Source organism: Mytilus edulis, chromosome 9 (assembly GCF_963676685.1).
Source record: "Mytilus edulis chromosome 9, xbMytEdul2.2, whole genome shotgun sequence".
Lineage (NCBI taxonomy): Eukaryota > Metazoa > Mollusca > Bivalvia > Mytilida > Mytilidae > Mytilus > Mytilus edulis.
The window spans coordinates 36,671,963-36,699,469 of NC_092352.1; the positions used below are offsets into that span (position 1 = coordinate 36,671,963).

The 27,507-nt window shown below is 32.9% G+C and overlaps 2 protein-coding genes across 2 annotated transcripts in view; both read right to left on the reverse strand.

Moving 5' to 3' along the window:
• Positions 1-3,459: 3,459 nt before the first annotated feature.
• On the reverse strand, positions 3,460-6,225 carry LOC139488265 (lipid droplet assembly factor 1-B-like). The gene is made up of 3 exons (XM_071273769.1): positions 6,106-6,225; positions 4,344-4,590; positions 3,460-3,820 (listed from the first exon to the last, which is right to left on the reverse strand). The coding sequence occupies exons 2-3, from the start codon at positions 4,585-4,587 to the stop codon at positions 3,633-3,635; spliced, it is 432 nt and encodes a 143-aa protein (XP_071129870.1). The 5' UTR covers positions 4,588-4,590; positions 6,106-6,225; the 3' UTR covers positions 3,460-3,632.
• Positions 6,226-11,137: 4,912 nt separating this feature from the next.
• LOC139489676 (3'-5' exoribonuclease HELZ2-like) overlaps positions 11,138-27,507 on the reverse strand; it is a 51,030-nt gene continuing 34,660 nt past the window's right edge. Inside the window, exons 19-29 of the mRNA XM_071276333.1 lie at positions 26,538-27,336; positions 25,132-25,213; positions 20,939-24,557; positions 20,224-20,309; positions 19,175-19,432; positions 18,309-18,679; positions 17,601-17,813; positions 16,868-17,074; positions 16,328-16,484; positions 15,279-15,446; positions 11,138-12,778 (exon numbers count right to left, since the gene is read on the reverse strand). Coding sequence (XP_071132434.1) covers positions 12,672-12,778; positions 15,279-15,446; positions 16,328-16,484; positions 16,868-17,074; positions 17,601-17,813; positions 18,309-18,679; positions 19,175-19,432; positions 20,224-20,309; positions 20,939-24,557; positions 25,132-25,213; positions 26,538-27,336 — 6,067 coding nt within the window. The 3' untranslated portion in view covers positions 11,138-12,671. The remainder of the gene's footprint in view (positions 12,779-15,278; positions 15,447-16,327; positions 16,485-16,867; positions 17,075-17,600; positions 17,814-18,308; positions 18,680-19,174; positions 19,433-20,223; positions 20,310-20,938; positions 24,558-25,131; positions 25,214-26,537; positions 27,337-27,507) is intronic.

Here is a 27,507-nt window from a genome sequence, read left to right on the forward strand (position 1 = left end):
ACCATGTATTCAGATTTTTGATATTTGGGCCCGGTTATCAAATTGGTCCACATTGAAGTCTAAAGGGTCCAAAATTGAACTTTATTTGAGTTCATCAAAAATTGAATTCTTGGGGTTCTTTGATATGCTGAATCTAACCATGTATTTAGATTTTTGATATTTAACCATAATTGGTAAATGTCCAATTTTAAATTTTAAAGTTTTGAAGTTTAATTTCTTAGACCACATTCATTATGTGTCAGAAACCTATAGTGTGTCAACTTTTTAATCACAATTTAAATTCAGAGCTGTATCAAGCTTGAATGTTGTGTCCATACTTGCACCAACTGTTAAGGGTTGGACTTCTGCGGTCGTATAAAGCTGCGCCCTGTGGGGCATCTGGTTGTGTTTTGGTCCGCTTTCCTAATACTGTATGCAATGGGTCTAATATATTTGGTGTATTGAATGATTGTAAGGTATACATGTCACCTGACCTTGACACCATTTTCATAGTTCAGTGATTAAAGTTTAGTTTTTATGTTTTGGTCTGTTGTTCCCATACTGTACGCAACAGGTCAACTATATTTTGTGTATGGAAATATTTTACTGGCATGTTTTATTTGACCTTGACCTCATTAAACGGTTCATTGCTCAATGTAAATTATGTCTTTTGGTCTGTTTGTCGTATACTACTGATATTATCAATATGTCAACTATATTTGGTGTATGGAATGCTTGTAAGGTGTATTTCTGTCTGACAATTATCATCTGACCATGACCTCATTTTCATAATTCATTGGTCAATCTTAAGTTTTCCTGGTTTAGTTTGATTCTTTGGTGCTATTTGCAAAGGATCAACTATATTTGAAGCATGTAATGATTGTAAGGTGTACATGTCTGTTGAGCAGGGTTCATTTGACCTTGGCCTCATTTTCATGGTCATTGATCAATTTTAAGTTTTCCTGGTGAAGTTTGTTTGATGTACAATATGACAAATATATTTAAAGCATATGTTTGGTGTATGGAATGATTGTAAGGTGTACATGTATTTCAAGTTTTGGTTTAGCTGACCTTGACTTCATTTTCTTGGATCATGTTAAATTGATGTGATAGTAAAGCTTTATATTTAAGACTATCAACATAATATCAATAGTTTGTAAAGAAGGCGAGACATATCAGCATGTGCACTCTTGTATATATTGCTTATTTCTTGACCAATTTCAATGAGATTTTATTCAGTCTTGAATTTTTTGGATTCTTTTATATGCTGAATCAAACCATGTCTATAAATTTTGGGTTTTGAACCTTGTTTTTAAATTGGTCCACATTGTAGTCTTAAGTGTCCAAAATTAAACTTTGTTCGATTTCAACAAAATATGAATTAAACATTGAAATTTAGAGTTTTTGATTTTCAGCCTGGTATCAAATTGGTCAACAATGAGGCTTGTTTAGGGGGGTATCAATATCCCATATCCCATTAAGTTTTTGTCCAAATATCCCATATCCCTATAACATTTACCCCTAATATCCCAATAAATATTTTTTACAAATATCCCGTATCCCTAAAACTGTTTTGAAATATCTCAAAAAATCATCAATTCATTCCCAAACCATTTTTGTATACAACATTCTTAAATACATAATTTATGTTTTGTAGTAAGTATGTTGGCTTTTTCACAGAGATAAGTTAATCATTCAGAATTAATCAGAGTCCTTTAAATTTAAATCTACATGTCTTTTGTTTTTCGCTTCCTCTTTCCTCGTTATATAAATAAATAATTTTGTTTTTCATAGTACGAGAACAGAAGTGAAAATTTATCGTCATACTGAACACGTATATATACAAATTGTTAAACAGGTCAAATAAACACGAACGTACGATTTGAGAGTACTGGCAGTTACTGAAAGCTAGTTAAAAGCCAAAAACAATAAATGCATCAAAGACTAAAATCACTGAAATAACAATTCAAAAGGTCTTTGTCGTTAACTGGCGAACACACTGTCCATTTTCTACTTTTCATTCTCTCATTGCATTTATTTTTGTGTCTGAAAGTTTTACTTCTTTGGGCTGAGAGATTTCCTCCAGAGAATGATAATTCAAGCAAAAAACTTGAAAACAATTTCATTATGTGTGATTCTATTAAATAGTTCTCGTACACATTTGATAATCTGCGAGCGAATTGTATCATTAGTGGTGTGTCAACAATTGCTCTCATCTCATAGAAAAGATTTTCAACAATGGTTGTGGATGTACTTTTCATCGAGAATGTTGTCTTGCATTAAGGTTTTGTTGCATTCACAACATTCCTAAGACTTTTCAACGTAGTGATCATGGTGATTAATTGTGAATGTGAAATGTCATGTTTCGTCTGCATTGAGTTTTCTGATGTCATTGTTTTAGTCTCAATGTCACAAAGACAAAGAAAGTCATCAATATCAGCTAGTCTTGAAATAGCATCATCTATTGCGAATTTCTGTGTCTTTACTAAACCAAAATGTTGATAAGAGTTTGTGTAAAATTTCTAAATACAATGAGTTAACCATTGTTAACTACTGCTAGGGGTTATCATTTTCACTTGACCAACAGCAGTATCACATAAAAAACGTTTTTTCTCTGAAGTCATATAAAAAGGTTGCTGAAATTGAGCAGTCGTTTGACATCCATCTTCACTTCCAGCTCTACCTATACCTGCCAATCGTTCTCTAATTTATTTCCTTTACTGTTTTGTCATCAACATCTGAGAAATATATCCTAAAAGAGGTTATTCCATGTTCATCTGTTGTTGTAACTGGAGAAATGCCATGAACTTTCTAACAATCAATTGTACCATTTCTAAGAATCTCATATGCTATAAACAAGAGGTTGAACACCAATAACTCTTATTGCCGCTGCTTTTATCTGTCTGGAATAGTGTTGTAATGACAATAAACACAATGAGAATCAACAAACATTAAAATTACCTTTTCTAGTAAATTAGCTATGGTAATTTTATCAAGTGAGATGTAAATATTTCTGTACTTCAACATTTTTTTTTCATGTTCAAAATTCAATATCCTTATAAATGAATCATGCAATATCCCATATCCCATTTAATTTTAAATCAAATATCCCATATCCCTAAAATAAAAATGGCAAATATCCCATATCCCAATATACCCTATACAAGCCTCAACAATAAGATCCAAAGGGTCCAAAATTAAATTCAGTTTTTTTTTTTATAAATCTGAATTCATAGGGTTCTTTGATATGCTGTATATAATCATGTATTCAGATTTTGGATATAGAAATCATAACTGGTAAATGTTTAATTTCAAATTGTTCAGTTCTTAGACGTCATTCATTCTGTGCCAGTAACCTATATTGAGTCAAATATTTTTTAAAATCCAAACTCTGAGGTGTAGTAGTGTCCATACCTACCCCATCTGATCAGGGTTCAACCTCTTTATTTGTATCAAGCTGCACCAGCAGAGTAATAAATCTTTAAAAGTCAATTTTATTTAGAAAACTTATACATAACATAAAAAAATATAATTATTAACCAATTTAAAAAAAATGTTTACAGATCAATTGTGATTACAACACTTTGATGTGGTACAATTATTATGCATTGCAAATTTAAGACAACTTCATCATTATATTTGTACATTATATTCTACTTCTTTGTTGAATCTGGACCTTCTTCAGTTTCAAAAACTGACGGAAATGTTTTCTTCAACAATCTGTATGAATACTGTAGTCCATAGTATGAAACGACAGCAAATCCACTTAAACTACATGCCAGCACGGTTGTAACACACAATACTCCTCCAAGTACTACAGTGCTGATCACCAAAACTGTCCCTGAAACATACAAGTTAAGTTCAAAAAAGTTAACATAAACAACAATATTAACATAATGTTACACAATTTTATAAATGTTTATATATATATATATATATATACAGAAAGAGTGTTCCAGTATTTTACTAAAAATTCATCTCTCTTGTATTTTTTAAAAATAAAAACTTGCTTGGTGAATTTTATTATTTTTTCTCTGATGAAAAAGGCCATTTGGAAAACTATTGAGGAAGAATCAGCCAATTTTCAGAGTCAATTTTCTATATAATAAGATCAAATGTGTGCCAAACAAAACAAAATTTTAATCTATTTTATAGTAATAACCAGATAACATAAGTCATTTGAAATGGAGTTAAGTATGACATCCATTATCACTGAACTAGTTCACATTTTTATATAAGGGCAAGCTGAAGCACACCTCTGGGTGCATGATTTTCTCTCTGTGTTGACATGTTGAAGACCCATTGGTGGCCTTCTGTTGTTTTCTGCTCTTTTAAAAATTAGACCATGTGAAAATGTTTCTCACCTTCAAAAAATACAAAGCTTATAACACCAAAGATAATGGTACCAAGCAAGAAGGTCAGAAAACAGATGACTGGGATACAGCATGTTGCTATGGTCAATGCTATGAACAAAGTATAAACTGGATGTTCTGTAGCAAATTCCTTAGCACGTCCATAGTTTTCTTCAACATCCAGTTTATCATTGATAACTTTAAGTTGTGTCATAATCCACCCATCTTCTTTTTCTAATGTTGATTCACCTCCCATTTCCTACAAATTATGTAAAATATGAATGGTGTATTCATTTTTATTTTCAAAATATATATGAAAACAGTGGGGTACTGAAAGTCTCAGCTGCTCATCTCCTCAACAAAAGTACCCACCAGTGAGTGACCCAACAGGTACTTCTACATTCATTTAAAATCAATGGAATTCTTTTTAAACAGGTACGTGATGTACAATTTTACTCACAACATAAGGAACTATTCCTCTACTGCTTACCTATCCCTAAATTGAGTTTGTTAAATTTGATAGTGATAAAAATGATAAAATATTATGCAACTAGCTACTTTTTGCAAAAAATGGCACATTTTTTTCTAAAAGAAGCAGTACTATTGTTTTTTATAAGTTAGAAGCCTTGAAAATTGACAATTTTTTTTCTAAGGCTTAATTGTATTCTCAATGTATGACTAATCATCTTTTGGAAAAAGCAATATTTCATTTACATGAACATGCATATATATGTGCCATTTTAAGTATATAAAGTGTGCATAGGCAGATCCATGGGGCCCTGCCCCACCCTTTTGTGGGAAAAATTTGGTTGATGATAAAGGAAATCATTGAAGCATGAATGGAGAGTGCACCCCCTTTTTTAGGTCAGTCAGTGGGCCCCCTTATGAAAAGTGGATATTAGAAAAATATTGTTTTTTTTACATTAGATATATATCACTCAGCAATTGTGGATCCTAAGAGCCCCCTTCCCTTTTTTTTTACCATCAATGCATTTGAATGGGGACATTTGTGGTTGAAAGTTGGAACACACCCCTTTTATCCTGGGTTGGGAACCCTCCTTTTGAAAATGGTTGGATTCACCCCTGCTCAGTCATTTCATGGATATTTACTCCTTTGAGGAACTGTTTCCCTTTAATTGGATTATTTCCAACCTGTTTATTACAAACCCCAAAATACGTGCTGGACCTAGGTATAAAAGTTAATAAGGCAGCAACCATTTGGCGAAAAACAATCTATTTTTTTGGTGACAAGTCGAAAACAATTTTTTTGTTTCAATTTTAGTGTTACATATAATGGCATTCATGGCATTTGAGGGTGAAACAAACATTTTTTTTCTCAGGTTCAATAACAAATTATTTTTTTCTCCAAAAACTGGAAACAAACTTTTTTTTTCAAAAAAATCCATAGCCCACCAAAAAAAGGTGTACTTGAATATGTCTATGTTCATGATGTACATTTTGTTGTCCTTGATTTGTGACAGTGTCAAGTTGTGTACTGTTACTAAAAACCACAGGCACTTGTTTCTATTCATGGGAAGGTCGAATATCCATATAAATGGATAGTCGACATTCCCATGGATAGAAAAGTGCCTGTGATAAAAAGTGCAACCCACAGACGGGATAGTTACTGATTGTTATTGATCTATTGACAAGTTGAAGACAATGTCAACCCATGATATTTAGTGAAATTTAACAGTGAAGCTTTTACTATTAAGGACATAAAGCACAGTGTACTGTATACATATGTCTCTGAGTAGACCGATATTCTACTTACGATTTCGTTTCACATCTTTCTTATTTCTTCCTGCTTGAGACAGCTTGGGTTATCGCCCGTTAAGTTGGTGACTATTGAAGTAAGGTACTTGAAGGGTTTATAAATTAATTTTATTTTGTTACAAGTCGGTAAATATTTAAAAAAAAATGTTTAAACACATCAATATTTACAGTGTCAAATAATATTATGTCATCCTGTATCAATATTCTAACGCGCACTTGTCCTATTCGAAAAGGGTGAAAAAGGGGTGCCCGTGGATAACACCTTACATGATCTTTAATATAGGGATCACAGCATGACTTTAAAGCCAGTTAGTTATTCTACCATTTGATTTTTAGGGGAAAGGGGTGGGGAATGGGCTAGGATAAGAATTTCTTACCTGCATATATTTTAAGCTTTAAATTCTTTCCTGTCTTAGTTTATTTTTCACTCTTTTCAGTCCTGACTGTTTTTTATTTGTTTATCTCCCTTTTATTTAAAAAGTGTCTCGATCAGTCTGTCTTTTTTTTTTAACTCAAAACTCCTGTACGTACGTCCTGTCTTTTTTTCCCCCCTAGCTCCCAAATAAAAATCAAATGATAGATCCCTTAATTAAATACCTGATGATTTTTTTCCCCAAGAGATATATAGTCCAAAATTAAATTATGTTGGTGTCTTGAAAGATCTTGAAAGGCAATTTTATTTTTTGCTTTGATGCCACTGCCGGACTCACTCACTCTGCGACTCAAGACCTCATAATTATTTTGACTACAATAGATACATGCGGTGGCAGTGATATAGGTATCAAATCATATAGTCTGGATCTACTTACAGACTAAAGAAACCTATGGGAAGGGGTTGAAAACTATGAAAACAAAATATTGAATAGAGACTATAATGTCATTAATGGGTTGACCTTCTATCAAAAAAAAAAAAAATAATTAGGGATTTATCAAGTTTGCAAAAAATAAGAAAACTGTGGTGTAAATTAGAGCAGAATGACATATAAAACATTTAAAGAATACATAAATGTCCATTGTGAAAACCTCGTCCCCGAGGCATAGACCCTCATACCCAAACGAAAAGCAAATAAACAACACACAACTTTTTGCGAATATTTCGATTATTCAACATTCTTTTTCGTGTGCTATAGTTGAAGTGAAAGTTGTAGACAAATGTTATTGAATGACAACTATAATAAAAGAAAGGGATGAAGTCGGTTAGCTATTAAAGATTAAAGAAATCCCCATTGTTCACTGATTTGGTAAGCGTATTTCGTGTTCACCCTGAATATCAGTTGAAATCAGGGGAGGATCCAGCCATTTTAAAAGGGGGGGTTCCCAACCCATAATAAGGGGGGGGGGTTCCAACTATATGTTCCCATTCAAATGCATTGATCGGCAAAAAAAAGGGGGTTCTAACCCCCGGACCCCCCCCCCCCCTTTTCTGTATCCGCCACTGGTTGAAATGAAAATATCATAACACGATTTCGAAGATTATTTTGAAAATATCAGTGTACTAGATGAAAGTGATGTTGTCTATATGTCAACATTGGTCAACAGGAATAAAAAAAAAAAAAAACCATAAAAACACAACACGCTTATTAGGCATTTGAAACGTTCCAGCCATTTTATTTTGGATATGGCCAGAGAAGTTACTACAGATATAGAAGAGTCTAAATGGGAAAATTTCCTTCCTATTACCGTTTTTACTATTCTTTATTCAATAATCCCTTTATTCTCTTATTTCATTTTTCGTGCTATTTTCTCTGTTCTGATTAATTTTGTCCTTTTAATATTCTCTATATTTGCCCTTCAGTGTTTTATCTTTTCTGATCTTTTCTGTAAACCAATTCCAGACCTGCATATCGGGCTGTCTCCATAGCTGGAGACCAGGCAACTTTTCTGACTTTTTCTAGGGTTGTATTGTTGGGATTTCAATATTATTCCATTGGCTGAAATCAGAGACATATATTAAAGTCTCTGCTGAAATTCAGCTCACCAACTGGTACCAGTATAATAGTTTATAAGCAGTTCCGCAAGTAGTTATGAACGCTGTTTCTCATTTACGCTTGATGATGAGTTTAAAATGATATTGACTGGCTATACAGGGACAGTCAGGAAATCTACGCTTGCCGTCTGTGACTTCAAAAGGTCAATCTTATGTTTTGGAATAGGATATAAATATAAGTCAGTATATAAGATCACAGAGTTTGTCAAGAAAAAAAGATGTGTTCAACAGTAAGCCAAATTTTATTGTTTCATTTGAGGGTAAGGCAGTACACCTCTACTGACTATCATGTCTAGAACCACCCATACCTCAGGAGGTTCACATTTGTTCAAACACGAATTTTGATCTTCAAAAACGTCTCGTGTCTCCATGAATGGGATCTAATAATAGTTCTGATGGTACTGCTTGTAGTTTTCAACCATTGAATGATTGGTATATGTGTTGTGTACAAGTTATCATTTTGTACAAATTATAATTTGTACAAAAAAATTGTACAAATTATAATTTGTATTTTGACTTTGTACAAATTGTAATTTGTACAAAAAGTGCCTGTACACATTATAATTTGTACAAAATAAGGCTAAATTTCACTTATAACTTGTACAATTTTTTAGATAGAATAAGTTTCAAATTAATTGATAAAAAATCATTTCCATTTTAATTACGAATCAATATGAGAAACACTGATAACTCTATTTACAATACTATACAAAAATATGCAATGCTCTTATTTGTTGGAGCAGGTGAGCGAACCATGACACCTTGAATTACACAATACATTCTGCTTTTTGCATTTATAATTCGAATTGTTACAAACGCCTTTACATTTGCAAGAGAGATTACCCTGTCCACCAGTTTTTAAACAAAAATTCATAGCTTCCCTTAGGGAAAGTTTAAATCTGGAATTTGTGTAACGGACAAAGTAGAGTCACTGATTGATTCTAGTTAGTTTCTGCTTGAGACTCCTGATAAATTACCAGCTATTGTCCTTACACCATAGCCAAAATTTCCTACTTCCACACCAAAGAGAAGAAAAATGTCAAGTAATTTATAAGCAACTTTAGCAGCTCTCTTAGATTTCAGAGCTCTAAGCATGCTTTTGGTAAGATGATCTTGATAGTGCATTATCCAATTAAATTCATGGTCGGGGGCAGATTGCAGGTGACAAGGTCAACATTTACAGTTGAAGTCAGTAGAAATTATAGGTTTAACAACAAGTTTTGATATGTCAGTACGTTTTCGTTTCAAGATACAAATGTACATTGTTCACAGTTGGTGGTAAATATGCGTATTGCTCCCCGGCTAATGATCTGTGAAACAGTTAAGTTTACATGGTCTTCTGTTTTGTGACCTTATGTTCTTTAAATAATACTTGTACACCCTTATTAACTATGATCATATAGTTACGATTTTAGGTTGATGTGCGGCCATATTGACAGTAATCTTCTGTATGTAATACTGCATAGTATAATTTGATACATCGTCATGAACATGCATGAAAAATTTGATACTGGAAGTTGATCAACTAATCAATTAAAATTCCAGGATTTGGTATACATGTAAATTTTTATTTTTTATTATTATTGTACAAGTTATAAGTGAAATTAAGCCTTATTTTGTACAAGCACTTTTTGTACAAATTATAATTTGTACAAAGTCAAAATACAAATTATAATTTGTACAAAATGTTAACTTGTACACAACATATGCATACTTATTCTAAATCTGGCGTCAAAAACCTTGATGTTGTTACACATTATTTTACCTCCATGACAAAGCAATTTGCTCAATTCTGGGCAACGATGGCGGTGTTAGCTAACCTCTTAAAAGCTTAATACTTCAGAAGGTAGAAGACTTGATCCTTCACACTTTGTATATAGATTCCTCATTAAGTTTTTCGTCTGTCATATGTTCATTGTCTTTGACCTCACTTTCACGGTTCAGTGACTGCTTGAAAAAAAGTTTTTTAGTATTCTTAATTTCTCTTCTTGAGAGTAATAGGATAACTATATTTGGTATGTGCATGCCTTGCAAGGTCCTCATGCCCGTCAGACAGATTTCACTCGACCTCGACCTTATTTCATGGATCAGTAAACAAGGTTAAGTTCGATTTTATAAGCAAAAGGTGTACTATATTTGGTGTATGGAATTATTTTAAGGTGTACAGGTCTAACTGGCAGGTGTCATCTGACCTTGACCTCATTTTCATGGTTCAGTGGTTATAGTCAGTTTGTGTTTTGGTCTGTTTTTCTAACACTGTAAGCAAAAGGTCAACTATATTTGGTGTTCATGGAAATATTAAACGATGTACATGTCAGTCAAGCATGTTTAATTTGACCTCTGACCTCATTTTTACGGTTCATTGCTCAATGTTAAATTTTTGTTTTTTGGTCTGTTTTTCTAATACTTATAGCAATAGGTCAATTATATTTTGTGTATGGAATGGTTTTAAGGTATAAATGTCTGTCTGACAATTATCATCTGACCATGACCTCATCTTCATGGTTCATTGGTCAATCTTAAGTTTTCCTGGTTTGTTTCTTAGATACTATATGCAAAAGGTCACCGGTATTAAAAGTATGTATTGATTTTAAGGTGTACATGTCTGTCTGGCAGGCTTCATCTGACTTTGGCCTAATTATTATGGTTCATTTATCAGTTTTAAGTTTTTCTGTTTAGATTTGTTTCTAAGGTGTGGTATTTTTCATTCACATGTAGATGTTAAAGGACCTAACCAGCAATAACACATTCTCTTCTTTACAGGATTAACTCAAGGTACTGTGTCATTAACAAGCTAGTTCGCCATAAATCGTTTCAAAACAACCTATCTGCTCTTTATATTTCTCCCATCAAATTTTTCAGTCTTGTTGGCAAGGGATATAAAATATCAATCTTTTCTTAAACAGTTTGCCAACAATGATTTTTATTGTAATTTAGGCAATATCCACAATGCAAATATAGAATACCTACCAAGGTTAAAGACTTATAAGGCATGTATATGATCTAAATATATCTTTATCTAAAAACAACTAGAACAATTTAAAAGCAGATATATGATTTAATAAAGAAATATATAATATATATATATATATCATAAAAGTGACAATTAATTGAATGTATATCTGAATTTAGTTTCCGTTATAAATTTCAACAGTAATTAATCATGATTTTCATATTTCATCGAGTGAAGACAAAATGTATAGAAATGTAATCATTAATATTCTTTTCAAGACAGAAATAATTTCGGTTTATTAATGTGTAATTATACCTTTAGCTCATATAAGAAAGCATAACCATGTCAAATCATAAAATAAAAAGCATTTACAATAACAATATTTCTATTTTGAATATATAAACATATATTAAAACCAAAGTATTAAAGACACAATGTAATATTCATACAGATATCATTTTTTTTATTTCAAGATACTTCTTAATAAAGGAATAATGTGTTAATTATTTGTTTAAAGCAAGTAGTTTCATTGCCTGAATTCATTTTAATAATGAATGAAATATTGGTCATAAGCTTGGTCTGTTGTTGATCATAAGATTAGAACATGTTATATTACATGATGGCATGTGATAGTCAATTTTACAAGCTTATGGAAATAATAACTTTAAACAAAGCTAACATGTGTTTAAATCCAGACTTTTCAAAAAGATGTTTTGAACCACTGAAATTAGGATTAAACAAATCAATGTAACAGTGAAGGCCTTTACATACAAAAGTTGGCTATCAAAAGAAATCAAAATCAAACATAATAATCAAAAACAATAAAACAACATATCAAGTTATAAATCAAGCATATTTTTATATAAGGAAGCATGAATAAACTATATAATCAATTTTGTTGTGGGTAAAATGTTCAAATTTATGCACTGTAAATATGAATAATCAGTCGTTAAGCAAGCCTGTATCCATGGCAGGTAGCTGTATTCGTCATGTGCATTTTTCTATAAACTCCTGTTGTCTCAACAGGTAAAGTAGTTCTGTGTATATATGTTAATAACAAAAGTATCATAAAAATAATAAACTAAATATACATATATATACATAAATCAAAAGACGAAAGTTTGGTCAAGTCAATTTTGGTTGACATCAATTCATATCACTTTCCAATAGCATAAAATGCAAAAAATATAATTTTTTATTACATGTATCAAGAAAGGAAAATAGAAACCATAATACACTGCAAGCAATATAATATAATATAAAACATAATTATGGCAAAAATTTAATTATTTACATGGCAAGTTAAACAGAGTTAAAATATTTCCATAATATTCTAATGCTATAAAACAAGGAAAGCAATTTTCTATTTGAAAAAAAATCAACACATTTTATTGATTGCTATGCGAAGTAACCATCAATACGTCAATATTAATTGTAGATTTAAACAATAAGTAATCTTTAAGCAAAATATCAAAGCAACATAAAATGTAAAACATAAATATTTAATCAAATGAAGCAAAATTAACTTATTCACAAACAACACAGTATTTCTTATAATTGGTCTATGCTTTAAACAGTTAAATTTATTGATACACTTTTATAGATTTTAGATCGTGTTCACTGTTTACATTAACTTTTGGAAATCAACAGCTTCCATAACCTGGCCTTGATTCTGTAATCTATTAATGATTATCTTCCACAGTGAACTAACACCTAACAGTTCTGTATTTCCTGTCAAAATATATATATATATGTGAATTAAAATGGAACAGGAATGTGTCCATAGTACACAAATGTCCCACACACACTATCATAAAAAGAGGTTATAGTATGGAAATACGAAATGGCATAATGTTTTGTTGTTTGCTATTATCTTCTTTGGTAAAAGATTCCAAAAGTGAACCAAAATAAAACTAATTCAGTTACATTTAGTAAGAAAGGCTCCAGATTTGCTAAGTAAAAGATCAATGTAATATTTCTTCCATGTATTTTTTTTTTTAATTATTTAACTCAAGGATATTAGTGAGCAAGATCATCTGACATTATTTTCAAGGTTGACTAAATTGATTTTAAATTAGTTTTGACCAAAATCTCTCAATTTTGGAACTCCTACATTCTTTAGAAGGAAGAATCATTGTTAAACTTTCAGCATTGTTGACGAGCACAGTCACCATTAACAGAAAAACCATTGTGTGTATGTTCCGGACCATATGAGTATCTGGACCATAAGCGTATGGTCATGACCATATGGGTATACTCATATGGTCCGACCATACGCGTATATGAGTATATACTCGTTTGGTTATAAACGGGCCGGACCATATGAGTATTTGGACCATATAGGTATTTTACAAATATGTACAAGAAACGTTGAAATTATACAATAAACTTTACCATAAAAAAACACAACCTTGGTAACATGAAAATAGATTAATTTTATAATTCAAAGGTTACATGATTATACATAAACACTACATATTGAAGCCACAGTTACACGAGTTAGTTATCATCACTTATTGTGTTCTTGCAAATAGTTTTAGGATGGCATTTGCTACCACACGGTACCATTGCTTTTCTGCATTTGCATGTTCTAGTGGTGCATGAACCTTTGCAATTACACCGTTTGCTAGCAAGGGAAAAGCTAGCCTGCTTAGCAGCTGCGTGCAGAGATATTGAGGTTGTGGACCACTCTGATGTGTCTACGGTGTTATGCAGAAGTTCTAGATCACCAATATCATAATAAGATTGCAATATACCATATTGACAGGACAACTTAAATAAAGTTTGGTCTTTGCCGGTGACGTCATCTACTTTGCATAATAAACGTGGAAAATCACCAGACGCCCTATCAACTACCGGTATACGCACAGTAACAAAACAGCCTTTTACGATATGGGCATTCGATTTTGTCATCTTCTTATTGTACTTACGCATGGTGTTTTGAACAGAGTGTCTATAATTTTTCTCCACTATTTGCCTTATTTTGTCATGTGTTGAGTCGACACTTGTCAACGACAATGTTTCTGATACTGTATCAGTTTCTTCTGTCAAAAGATCATGCAGGATTATGCAATCAATATCTGCCTCTATATCAAGCTGCCTACGTTTTGCAACAGAATCATGATCCGTCTGTGAGTCATTGTCCGTCTGTGAGTCTATGTCTGTATGTGCGTCATTTTCCGTCTGTGAATCATTGTCTATCTGTGAGTCTATGTCTTTCTGTGCGTCAATGTCGTGCTGTGAATCATTGTCCGTCTGTAGGTCTATGTCGGTCTGTGAGTCATTGTCCATCTGTAAGTCTATGTTGGTCTGTGAGTCAATGTTGGTCTGTGAATCGTTGTCCGTCTGCGAGTTTATGTCGGTCTGTGAATCGTTGTCTGTCTGTGAGTCAATGTTGACTTCTTTTGTAAAATTTCATTCAGAAATATTTGAAAGTTATCTTCCCAAGACGACATATTGCCATTCACTTGTAACTATAAATCGGTAATGACCATAGGACTGGTATAAAATGTGTTTACTATAGTATTGACCAGTGAGTAAAATTTACTATATGAAACTGTTTATTTTTATTAAGATAATTGTTTAATTAATTAATTAATCGACCTTTGATAGCGTCTTCTCAATGACGTGACAACTAGAAGGATCATACCTTATTAAAAGTAAAGTCTTAACAGTAAACGTGTTAATTACCCCGACCATATGAGTATATACCCATATGGTCATGACCATACGCGTATGGTCCAAATACTCATATGGTCCGGAACATGTATAGATTGACAAGAATAAAGATAGCAATTAAGCTTGTATACAACTGATTTTTTTTTCACAAGTGAGTAGTTTTCAAGAGCAGAAAATAATGTGAATTCAAATTGTATTTAATATGTGAAACTTTGATTTCACTTGAATTTCCCATCATATTGATATATCAAGATTTTGAGGAAGATCATGAAAAAAACTGAGCTTAACACGAAATAAAGTATGCACAAAAATAAATTGGCTTACAAATAACATGATCTAAATATTACGGTATGCATACATATGAAGAAATCAGACTATAAAGTTGATATATACCTATCATAAGGAGTCCACATCTGGCTCGAGTTAACATTACATTAATTTGATTACTATCAGACTATAAAGTTAATATATACCTATCATAACGAGTCCACATCTGGCTCTAGTTAACATTACATTAATTTGATTACTATCAGACTATAAAGTTAATATATACCTATCATAATGAGTCCACATCTGGCTCTAGTTAACATTACATTAATTTGGTTACTATCAGATAGATCACCAATAAATCGCTGTATCCAGTCAGGGTCTGGATTCTTCTCGATTTTATCACTGGGCGTAGATCTAACCAATGATATCAGTACATAATCCCATTGTCGTCCTGAAATGTTACAGAAAATTTGTAGTATAACTCAATCATAACCTAAATAAGATGATAAATCAACAACTCCCTACCGCCCCCATTTGCAGGACAAGTTATTGTGTAATGAACTGAAACAAATAATTAATAAAGATGCAGCCAAAGCAGTATAACTAGAAATCATTTAAGAATGGCACATTATACCTTTGTATCAATATTCAGTGAAATCACTGCAAAAATTTGATTTTTCCCATTTAAATGGTTTTACACTAGTAATTTTTGGGGCCCTTTATAGCTTGCTGTTCGGTGTGAGCCAAAGCTCTGTGTTGAAGGCCATACCTTGACCTATAATGGTTCACTTTTATAAATTGTTACTTGGATGGAGAGTTGTCTCATTGGCACTTATACCACATCTTCCTAAATCTATCATAAATGTGACATTAGGAATCAATTTAAATGCACAGTATACCTGTACATGTATAAAATTTTCATTGAAATCACCACACATAAAAGACTTTTCTAAAAAAAAAAATTTAACATAAAATAATTTTCTACTCAACATTTTACACCAGGAATCAAATTTGGAAGAGTTAATTATACTTATACATTTTCAAAAAAGTCATAACATTGAAAATTGAAAGCATTGTAGAGAAATTCAAATAAGTAATCTTGCCTTCTTGTCTTCTGAACAACAACGTCATCAATAAATGCATGAAATATATATATTTCAATTTACTGTATTCACTCAAACCAATCAATCTCTTTTATTCCCCCATTTCCATTATTCAGTTAACCGTAATTAAGTCTTTTTTTACCTGTCTGATAAATAAAGGAGTTTTGTTCTGCAACAGAGGTATGCTTAAAATTTTTTACGATCTATGACATAACTTATCTTTCCTTACCTTGAGCTTGTAATACAGTGATGACCTCTATACCAGACAATCCTTGCTGTAGAAGACCTTTAGTAATGAGTTGACACTGAGCCTGGTAAGGTGACAGGACTACAACATTAGATTCTTGTACTTTATGCTGTCTAATTAAACTTGCTACAGCATTAACCTACAATACAGGTATTTTATATAATATCTTTCAAGTTTTTTAATTATATTTTCCATGACAGATTTTTTTATGGCCATTTCCTTACATTCAATTTAAATATTTTTCTTTGCACAAAAAAGCAAATCATAACAATTTGATACTTTACATCAATCTGATGACCAATATTTTAGCAGATCAAAAGTATATTTTTATGGTTAAATCAATAATCATTTTTTGTAGCAACTCAGGTACCTATTGATATTGATAATACAAATTTAAATTATTTCAACATGATATAACATCTCGTCATCTTCTAATTTATTATTTATTTTAATACCAGTATGTTAAATCTACAAAAACAGAATCAGCTCTTTTATTTTCTAATGTAATTTTACTTAACTTACCGTGCAGTTAGCATCATTTCTGTTACACAAGCTTTTGTACATAGAATCAGAATCTTTGATACATTCCTCATGACCTATGACCTGACAGAATATTACTGGTTTATTAGGCCACAAAGACAAAGATGGATTATCCTTCTGTTGAGCTGTACCACTTTGTAGCTGGTTGTTATAAAATATCTCTGAAGAAAGTTCAGCAATTCCATCATGCTGTAAATGGTATAAAATATAAATATAGCAAGTAAATACAGAGTTCTAGAATTGCTTAAAATAATCAAGAAAAATCTATTGAATTTGCATGCTTTGATAAATATCCATTAAAATATACCATGTGGGGTCAAAAGGTTTAAATATAATTGTTTATTTTTTACAAGTACAATATTTCTAAGTATTAACAAATCACCTGGTGTACAAATACCCAACATGGTTTGTATGCAGAGCAATACTACACATCATTCATCATATTGTGATAAATGATAATAATCTTATTATTAAAAATTGCCATTTAACAATTTTTAAGAAGTTAGGGATTGCTACATATATCAGATGAAAATTATAACTTCATGGCTGGTGTCATTAACATGGTCATCTCTAGAAAAAGAATAGGTGATCTATTACTTCCATCTGTTTTAAAGATAAAGCTATATTTCATAACTTGCTAATGTTAACACCATGAACACTGAAAGGTATCACCTGTATCCTACATATGAGGTCATTAATTTAAAGAATAACTTACCATTCTATACTGAACTTTTAAATCTACAGTTTTATCAACATAAGGTTCCATAAGAGATTTTTGTAGTCCTAGAAGTCTAGCTGCTTTATTGTGGACTGTAGGTTTTAGACCCTGACTGTCACCCAGTAATGTCACCTGTTGTATATTCCTGTTCAATATTATTGGTGTCATACTCTCTGGCTCAGTACACATTCCACAATCATCGATTATTACCTAAATATAAATCATATATTTCACAAATTTGATAAAGATATTGGCAGTTTAACATATGTTATATCATCAAAATTGTCTGTGTTATAATTTCATAGGAGCAAGATAACAATTTTGTTTACCTAGGTCTGTTCATAAGATCAAAGGAACTTAACTATGAAGTCATTAAGCTGTGTCTTAAATTTTTGTTTTTTTGCTAATTGGCAGAGCTGGAAGACTTGATTCCTGGATGGTTTATTAAGGAATCTCATCATATATACCTGGTCATTTATTGCGATATAATGCAAGAGTTAATATTTAAAGAAACACAGTGACAAATATTTTGAATATGTTCTAACCAAACTCCCTGTAAAAAATGTTTCCCCTAAAACATACATTATTGATGCAGAAAAATAAGTAAATAGATTTCCCCCTATCTGCCCATTAGTTATTCCTCCACTGTTATCTACCCTCAGACTAATAACAGGACAGATAAGTGTTCACTATCATACAAATTACCTGACAGATGTTAGTGTTTTGACGAAGTTTAGAGCGAGCACTGGTTACACAGGAGCACATTATTATATCTGCCTCTCTCAGTTCTGCTACCTCGGCTTTCATTATTGTAGCTATATATTCATCTATCTGATCTTGACCAATATCATCGGGATATAATTGTAGGAGCATATCCTGTTCCTGTATACTCTCAGAAAACTGACTGGATGCTCCACGGATCTTATGATGAAGAGCAATATTTTCCATAACAGCAGACAACACTTTCTTTCCTGTCACATGACTTCTGTAGGATGTTGGGAAATCCTTTTGCTCAACATCTTCACAGTAAACCCTCACAATTTTAGGATATGCTGATCCATGTATAAGCAAATAATCTGAAGTAAAAAGTCACATTTTTAGGATTACACATATTATAGACAGACATGTCAGATAAAGTCATAATAACAGTTAATTAATAACAAAATGTATCAAGTTTCTTGACGTAAACAAATGTTACTTAAAATATTATCAATCTTCTACAATTATTTAACTGGCTATCGCTTTCAAAGTTAAACTAAAAACAATTAGGAAAAAACTAAAACAAATTGTTAAATTATATGAAATGGCAAACCACCACTTTGTGTCATTTCAGGGGAACATCAGGTGACTAAAATTTGCAGTTATGACTTATAAATCTGAGCATATGGATCAAATTCAAAATAACAACAATTTTCCAGATTTTCCTATTCATATATTTTAACTTTTAGTAATATTTCCATTATAATATACCCTGCCATTTGATACTAAATGTTTTGAATGTACAAAATGATTAAGCTATGAAACATTTGCCAACGGGTTCATATATCATATTCTACATGTTAATAACTCACTAGCAACAGAATTCAAAGACTCTTCATTAGGTCCACAAACTAAAACTTGTGGTTTTAGATCTGTTCTTGGAGTCCTTTTATTTTTTTCTACAAAAGTTAGAACGAGGCGAGCTGCAAGCATAGATTTTCCAGTGCCAGCAGGACCACCAATGACTGTAAATGGTTTAGTGACGGCCATATTGAACGCTTCTTCTTGACAAAGATCTAGTTTTGGTAGAGTTGATATATTAGTGGTAACTACTGGTACTTTACTGCCATCTGAAAAAAAGAATTAAAGATGTCAATTTCATGCAGAATATTTTGACAATAATTATCCCGAGCTGTTGGAATGGCACAAATCTCATCTTTCCAAAAACTCCATAGTGGGAGATGTAGATCTTCAATAGTGGTACTATAATCTTAATTGACTAGGATTATCAGTTTTCCTGCCAAATATCAGTGGTTCTCTTGGGGAACATCTATTAACAAAGTATAGAGCATCCAGGTCTTCAACCTTCTAAAATATAAAGCTTTTAAGAAGTTAGCTAACGCCACTGCCGTAGCCGCCAAATCACTATCCATACGCATAAAATGTGCTCACAAGAAAATCAAATCTGGTAAATGAAGTATATGTTTAGCAATTGCATAGTAGTATACATGGTAGAAGCACATCTTCATCTTTTATACAATCTTTCTGTAACTTTTCAGGGACTGTAGTTTATTACCAAACACAAAATCAGCACCAACTTTTTCCTGTCTTGACACACGCTTATAGCCAGCCAGTTTTCCATTTGTGCCTTTGAAAAAAAAATCCCATATGAAGAGATTCATAATGGGATGAAACGAAGATGTGCAATTTAAATGAGTGTATGTACAAACCTTGCTTTTCAGAATAACATCCTGTTTTGCCATGTCTTCTGTGGAATTTTTGCATATTGAGAATTGCAAAAGGTGTCAGGTGTAAAAATACCTTATATAACAAACCATACCCATGGCAACATGGTTTTAATGTGAAATCATGTCTTGTGAGCTAATAACAGGGGGTCTTTCTACTATTTTCAAAATCTTACCTAGAGGAACTGGAGTTCTATGTTTAGCAATGTCTCGTGCCAATTGTGAACTTTCTGTTAACAGTAAAAGAGCTTCTTCGATAAACCTGTAATTTAAAAGATAATCATGTTAAGCAAAACAAATATTTCAATTAATGATAAACTAGATCTACACACAGAGTAAATTTTGAATTCTATTTCTAATTATGTATTGTTTTCAGCCTCCACAGTATATGGGTGTATATTTTAAAAGTAACTATATAACATCCATGCATTATGAATTTGGAATTTGAATAGATATACCATGGTTAGAAGAAATAACTCATATTTTTGGCTATTTGAATATTTTTCTTGGTTATTTGGGGTGGAATTTATTTTTTCAAATGTGTTCCTTTGTGAAAAAACTTATAGAAAATGACTTAAAAGTGCAGCTCATTATAGAAATGGGCTATTGCTGACTTGCAGTAGTCTTATCATGTTGAGCTTGTATGTTTTCTTTTTATTGTCCTCATAAATGAGCTAGTCTGTACTTTAAGTTTACTTGAAAGTCTTTTTTCTTCAAAATGATAAATATACAGAATTTCATTTTCCTCAACGAATGTGGAGCCGTAAATATAACAGGAGAATTCCCATTTCATAATTTCAAGTTTGACAAATTAACTGCTTCTGGTTTCTGTACCTCATAATGCTTCTTAGTTCTAGTAAATATCTGTTACACTAAGCAAAATAAACTTACATATCGGGGTTACATTTAGGTATCCATTCTACTGTACAAGGAATTTCCTTAGCCGCATGTGTCATCAACTGTATTGGGAATTTGACAGAACTTTGGGTTAACTGCATCTGAACTCTAATTGTGTCTAGTTGCTGGTCTACACGTAATAATACACAATGTCCAACCCATGTTACGGGTACTCCATTATTTAGAAGCAAAGCTGTTTTCTCATTTACAGTTGGATCCAACGGTATATCTAAACCCTTATATCTAACACAAAAGTAACCATGGCAACTAAAACTTAACTGTCTCTGTCTACAAAATTCCAATGGAAGTGAGAATGAGGCTAAGAAGTAATCAGCATTCTCCTGCCAGGTCATCATTATGTTATGAATAATCACCGTTTCTCCTGCAGTTACAGCTCTTTCTGAAGCTTCTAAATTAAGAACAGATAGCCATGCCTTTTTATAACTTTCTTCATCACTATATTTAGAAATAGGCTCAATGTCTTTAGATACAGAGAAGCATGATACTGGATCAGATCGATGTTCTAGGCATATGTCCAATAATGGCGTTAGGTTGATAAGTTGAATAATAGGAGCAGGAATTCCCAGAGACTTATTACTAGTAATTTGTACTTGGAGAACATTACCAACGGCAAATTTCCTCTCAAAGGACACTGCCTGTCTTGCTTTATTATCTGCTACAAGATGTTCTGATGACACTTCTGTAGCGTACACACTTTTACTGTTATTAATGGCAGAAGATTTTAAAGAAGCAGCAGCTGTCTGAAGCTTCTCAGCATTTTCTTCTCTCACGGCTATAATTAGCTTCTGCCAATGAAATGATGGTACTTTACAAACAAACTGTTCAGGATTCAGAGTTATTATGGAAATACCACCCATGGTCGCTATTTTACCGGTATTGTCATAGATACGACCATGCAGTGTTATGTTAAGAACATCTTGTTTTTCTGTTGTTATATCTTCTGCCTTCAGAAGCTCTAACGATAATTTATGCAGGCTTTCAGACATACCACATTCTAATGGGAAGCATAACTTTATTTCCGCTTCATTAACAGATTCTACCACTGGGTACAAGGCAAGGGGACGATAATGGAGTGCTGTACATAGATGCACTTCATTGACAGATTGTTCATACATCCTTTTATTCATCAAGGAACTATTCACCACATCGCAGAGAATACGTATTTCATCAACTTTGTACGGTGTTGACTGTTGATATATAAGAGACTTTATTAATCGATGTACTACAATATCCATGTAATTATCAGCTGGACTTGTCATGTGAACGAAATTTACTAGGTTTAAAGAGTAATTACAACGATCTGACAGACTGACAGAACCAGAACACTGATAATTAAAAGAATCAAGTAACCCTTTCAGTTTCTTGAAGGCAACGGCAAGCTGAGGATGAGACTCAACGGATACAACTATTTTCTGGATTGTGTGGATGGCATTCGAATCTGCAGCTTCACAAATAGCCCCAAACAAATCTTGGTACATGTTGAAAGAGTCATTAATTCTAATGCTATATTGTCTCAGGAAACTTACAATGCATGTACACGCTACTTTACATTTGCAAACATTACCGATTTCCAGAAAGGGTTGTGTTAATGCTATACTATTTAAAGCATCGGCAGCATACTGCTTCTTCCAAAGTTGTAATACAGATTCCCTTGGAGGGAGCTGACAAATGAGGGGAATTACATCTGGTAGCTTATTCAGAAGGTACTGAGCAACATGATAGTTCACTGTTATTAATAATTCTTGTACCAGTACACAAGCTTCTGGAGTTGTCTTCTCCTGAATGTCTAAGTTGAAATATAATCCAGCATTACCAAGCCTTTTCTGACGCCACATACCACATATGTAATATAGTACCAGAACGCAACTCTTCAAATAATCACTAGATGATGCTGGTTCACTTAAAATTTCTTCCACTTCTTGATAGCTGAAGCTCTGTTTTGAATTAACAATTGAAGTTTTTGTGTCTACTCCAATTATGTCCCCTGTTTTCTTCACCGTTAAGAAGATAGAAAGAGCTAGGCAATCAATTCCTGTCCTAAAACTGCACACATTTTCCAATAATTTCGATGGTATAATTGGTACTGAAGATCTACCAGGTTCTAAGTGCGATATCTTATGCTGCTTAGCAACTAAATCTATAGGACTATCCTTGGTGATATAGTTTGAAACATCCGATGTGTGAATTCCAATGACATAATTTCCATCACCAGTCTCTTCAATGTTAAAGGCATTGACGATAGCCTCTGTTGGTGAGGATATTGAGAAAGTCCACTTTTCTGTCATATCTGTATGAGTCGACGAAACATCCGAGGGCATAGTATAATCTGTAGGATAGAGTTGATCAATGTCAATATTTTCTATTGATGACGGAATGTTAAAATCAATGTTCAATACTTCTAACACAGAATTCATTGTGTTAATTGGACACACACCAACAACGATACCGAAGGCAACGTCCAAATCAATATCCCACTTCAGGAATTTAACAATAAATAATTTCTCTCCAGGATCAAGGATAGATACTTTCTCATAATTATTAAAATTGATTTTTCCATTCTTACTAAGAGAATATACACAAACATGTCCTTTATTAACTCTGTTTACGTGAGGCAATGTTACGACATTATACATCTTACAGATACCCTGGTCTACAGGAATTAATAAACCAGTATTCTCTGGGTCAACTCGACAAACAAAGGCCTTTTCTGACCAATCCAATCCTTGTTGAAGTACGCCCATAACTGATCCATGTTCTCCATCATCTGACATCTCCATGACAACAGTGTCACCTGGTAAGGCACCATGGCATTTACTCTGAGTAATTAGATTTACGTTTGGTAATTTTACATCTATAGTTTGTCCAAAAAGTTCATTATCAAGACATTTCAAAACGCACTGTCTATACTTAAATGGGTTAGATGCCACCAATGAATTAAGATATTCAGCAGATGGAGTACTAGTATTAGTAGGCTTGCTTTTCCCATTACAAATAACAGCTAAATTGTCAATCAACTGAATAATGATGTCATTTCCGATTAAAGAGGTATCCATTCCAGCTAATTGTTTGAGTGCGCCCTCTGGTGATATACTATAATTATAGACATTATTATTAGACTCTGATGAAGTGTGATTCACATCACCATTCATACCATTAGACACTCCGGCAGCTTTTTTCCAGGGTGGGAGTTTTTCTGGCCTTGACAATGGAGGGGGTTGTGGCTGGTTAACTGGCTTACGACTTTCTGTTATCTTTGTCATTTTATCTTTAGCAGAAGCTGAATTCATCATATTAGAGACCTGCTGTTTAATAGATTCCAAGGTCATTGATGAAGGTCGAATACTTTTCATGTTTTTACAGTGTTGTAGATAAGTTCTCCACACATTGGTACATTCACCAATAGCACACAGAGCAACAGGATCTCCTACAACAGCTACAAACGACTGAGCTCGAGTTAAAGCTGTGTTTAACAACTTTGGATCAGACAAAAAGCCAAAATCACCAATATCTACCTCTGATCCATTAGTCTGCACAGTGTCAATTAAACTTCGTGTTCTTACTGTTGATATAAATAAAGCACGGAATTCTTTACCTGTAAAAAGAAATATATATCAATTTGTTTATCATAGTTGTATCTAAAAAACCATTCATAAGATTTTTTGATTGAATTTATTATAAAATTGTTCTATCCCTAAATTTCCCTTTACAAGGTTCTGTGGAAGGTCAAGCACTGTATAGTCATATTCTATATTTGTTTATCCCAATCCAGGAACCTTTTTTTTCATTTCATTAGTCATTGTCATGCATAGAATCATTAAATTTTTCTATTTTTTAAGTTCTATCATGAAATTGAACATGATAAATCACTTTCCTAATCCTCCTTTTGCTATTGAAAAAAATAAAGTTATTTAAGGGTCAAGTTTTATTTCAGACCTTAAACCTTTTTTAGTGGGTTGAGTTTGAAGTTTATACTTTGTTCATGACAAGTTTTGATATTAAGACTATACAAAACCTTTTCTTGGGTGAAGTTTGAATTTCATGGTCATAGTTTGAAGTTCACACCCTACAATTTTTTTCTTGGGTCCAGTTTGAGAATAATACCTTGTAAAACGTTTTCTTTTGATTAGTTTTTTAAGTACACATTAAAACTGTTTCAAATTTAATACCTTGAACATTATTAACTCTTTCTACAGTGACTGTTCCTAGGTCAGGATGTCTTTTCCTTAATGATTTACGTATCAATTGAACCTGAAATATGAACATATTTAATTAAATCATTGAAGGAAAGGTAAAACAAGTGAAACTGCGAGCTACTGCTCACTGATGATACCCCCGCCGCAAGTGGATAATATTAATAGTGTAAAAATATGCAAGTGTTCGGTAAACAGGAAGTTGTCGAGCGATGAATCTGAAAACGCATCACACAGTAAAGCTGACTTATATAAATCCTGAAACCAAATTTCAGAAATCCTTGTATTGTAGTTCCTGAGAAAAATGTGATGAAAATTTACAACTTGGCTATCATGTGTAAAATCATACAAGTGTTCGGTAAACAGGAAGTTGTCGAGTGATGAATCTGAAAACGCATCACACGGTAAAGCTGACTTATATAAATCCTGAAACCAAATTTCAGAAATCCTTGTATTGTAGTTCCTGAGAAAAATGTGACGAAAATTTTCAATTTGGCTATCATGTGTAAAATCATACAAGTGTTCGGTAAACAGGAAGTTGTCAAGTGATGAATCTGAAAACGCATCACACGGTATGGCTGACATATATAAATTGTGATACCAAATTACAGAAAGGGTGGATGTGTAGTTCCTGAGAAAAATGTGACGAAAGTTTTGTGGGACGGACTGACTGACTGACGGACGGACTGACGGACGGACTGATGGACGGACGGACGGACTGACAGACAGAGTTCTGAGAAAAATGTGAGGAAAATTTTCAATTTGGCTATCATGTGTAAAATCATACGAGTGTTCGGTAAACAGGAAGTTGTCAAGTGATGAATCTGAAAACGCATCACACGGTATGGCTGACATATATAAATTGTGATACCAAATTACAGAAAGGGTGGATGTGTAGTTCCTGAGAAAAATGTGACGAAAGTTTTGTGGGACGGACTGACTGACTGACGGACGGACTGACGGACGGACTGATGGACGGACGGACGGACTGACAGACAGAGGTAAAACAGTATACCCCCCCTTTTTTAAAGCGGGGGTATAAATATATGTTTATATATATACACATCAAAATGACATTACAATTTTCAAGAAGTATAACAAAAATTGCAGTCAAAGAAAATACATGTACTTTTCAAACACATTATGAGACAGTCTTTATGGTGTCACATAGATACCTGTAGGCACAAATGCAAGACTGGGAATAAGACTTCAATAAAGGGATATAACCCTTTGAAATAGTATGTTATGATACTTGATTTATGACTGCTATGCCAAGACACTAAAGGTTATATACTGAATTTGAAAACTTTCCATATGCATGTGGCAGGTAACTGAGTTCCTTTTGAACCAACGTAAATGTTAAACAAATAAATATGATTTACCTGATCATAATAAGGTGTAACAACTCCTATTTTCTTTGCTTGTCTTGGTCCCCATTGTGATGGCCATGTATCATACAATTCCTTCACCCTCTCTACAATTTCCTGTACTTCAGAGGTGTTATAGAATGAAACACTGTCCATGTCCTGTATTTCTACACCCTGCACCCCGTAAAACATCAATGGTGTTATCTCTAACACAGATTGAAGGTTAGACTGTGATATCAGCCGATCTGGTCCTCCGTAGAATACAGAAGATATAAAACGCAGAATTTCCATTTTTGTACGATAGTTTATACTTAGCAAAAGGTTTAAGGAATTTGACTTGTCCATTCTATTTGAGTAAGAGTCATAGTACAGATGAAGTCGTTCTAACAGGGACATATTAAATTTCTGCTGCATAGCTTCTGGACTGTAGACCTTTGGACTGATTTGTTGGTGATCTCCAGCTAAAATTATACATGTTGTTTCAGATGCAAGTGTTAATGGCATGACAGTCTCTGCCTCTAATGCCTGTGCTGCTTCATCAACGAATATATGTGTAAAATAATCTTTAATTCCAAGATTGGTCAATGCTAAGGATGTTGCCAAGGTTACAATTACAATTCTACGCTTCTGGATATCTTCTCTTGATGGAATAACAAACATTGTTTTATCCTTAGAAATGAGGCAATATTTCTGAACAGTTGGTGTAACAGTGTTTACTCGACGCTCAGTGAAATATACACGACGTAAAAGCTGTGTCTGTTTAGTTTTCTGTAAATATGGATCCAAATGTTTAGTGATGTACAAGTCTGCAGCACTGGAAAAAAACAAACATTTCAGAGGTTAATTACGAGGATCTATCAGTAACAGATATTTTCAATTTTTATGCACAATTAATTTGACACTAGAACACACCTGCGAAATCGATGGCATTGAGAGCTTGGTTGAAAGTATGTAAACTGCTGAAGGGAGAATTTTTGTAAGATAT

What these genes read in the sequence shown, in the direction of transcription:
- LOC139488265 (XM_071273769.1), bottom strand. Translation starts at nt 4,587, where the DNA reads ATGGGAGGTGAATCAACATTAGAAAAAGAAGATGGGTGGATTATGACA. An exon ending in AAGCTTTGTATTTTTTGAAG is followed by an intron (nt 3,821 to 4,343) that starts GTGAGAAACATT and finishes TGTATGTTTCAG; the next exon opens with GGACAGTTTTGGTGATCAGC.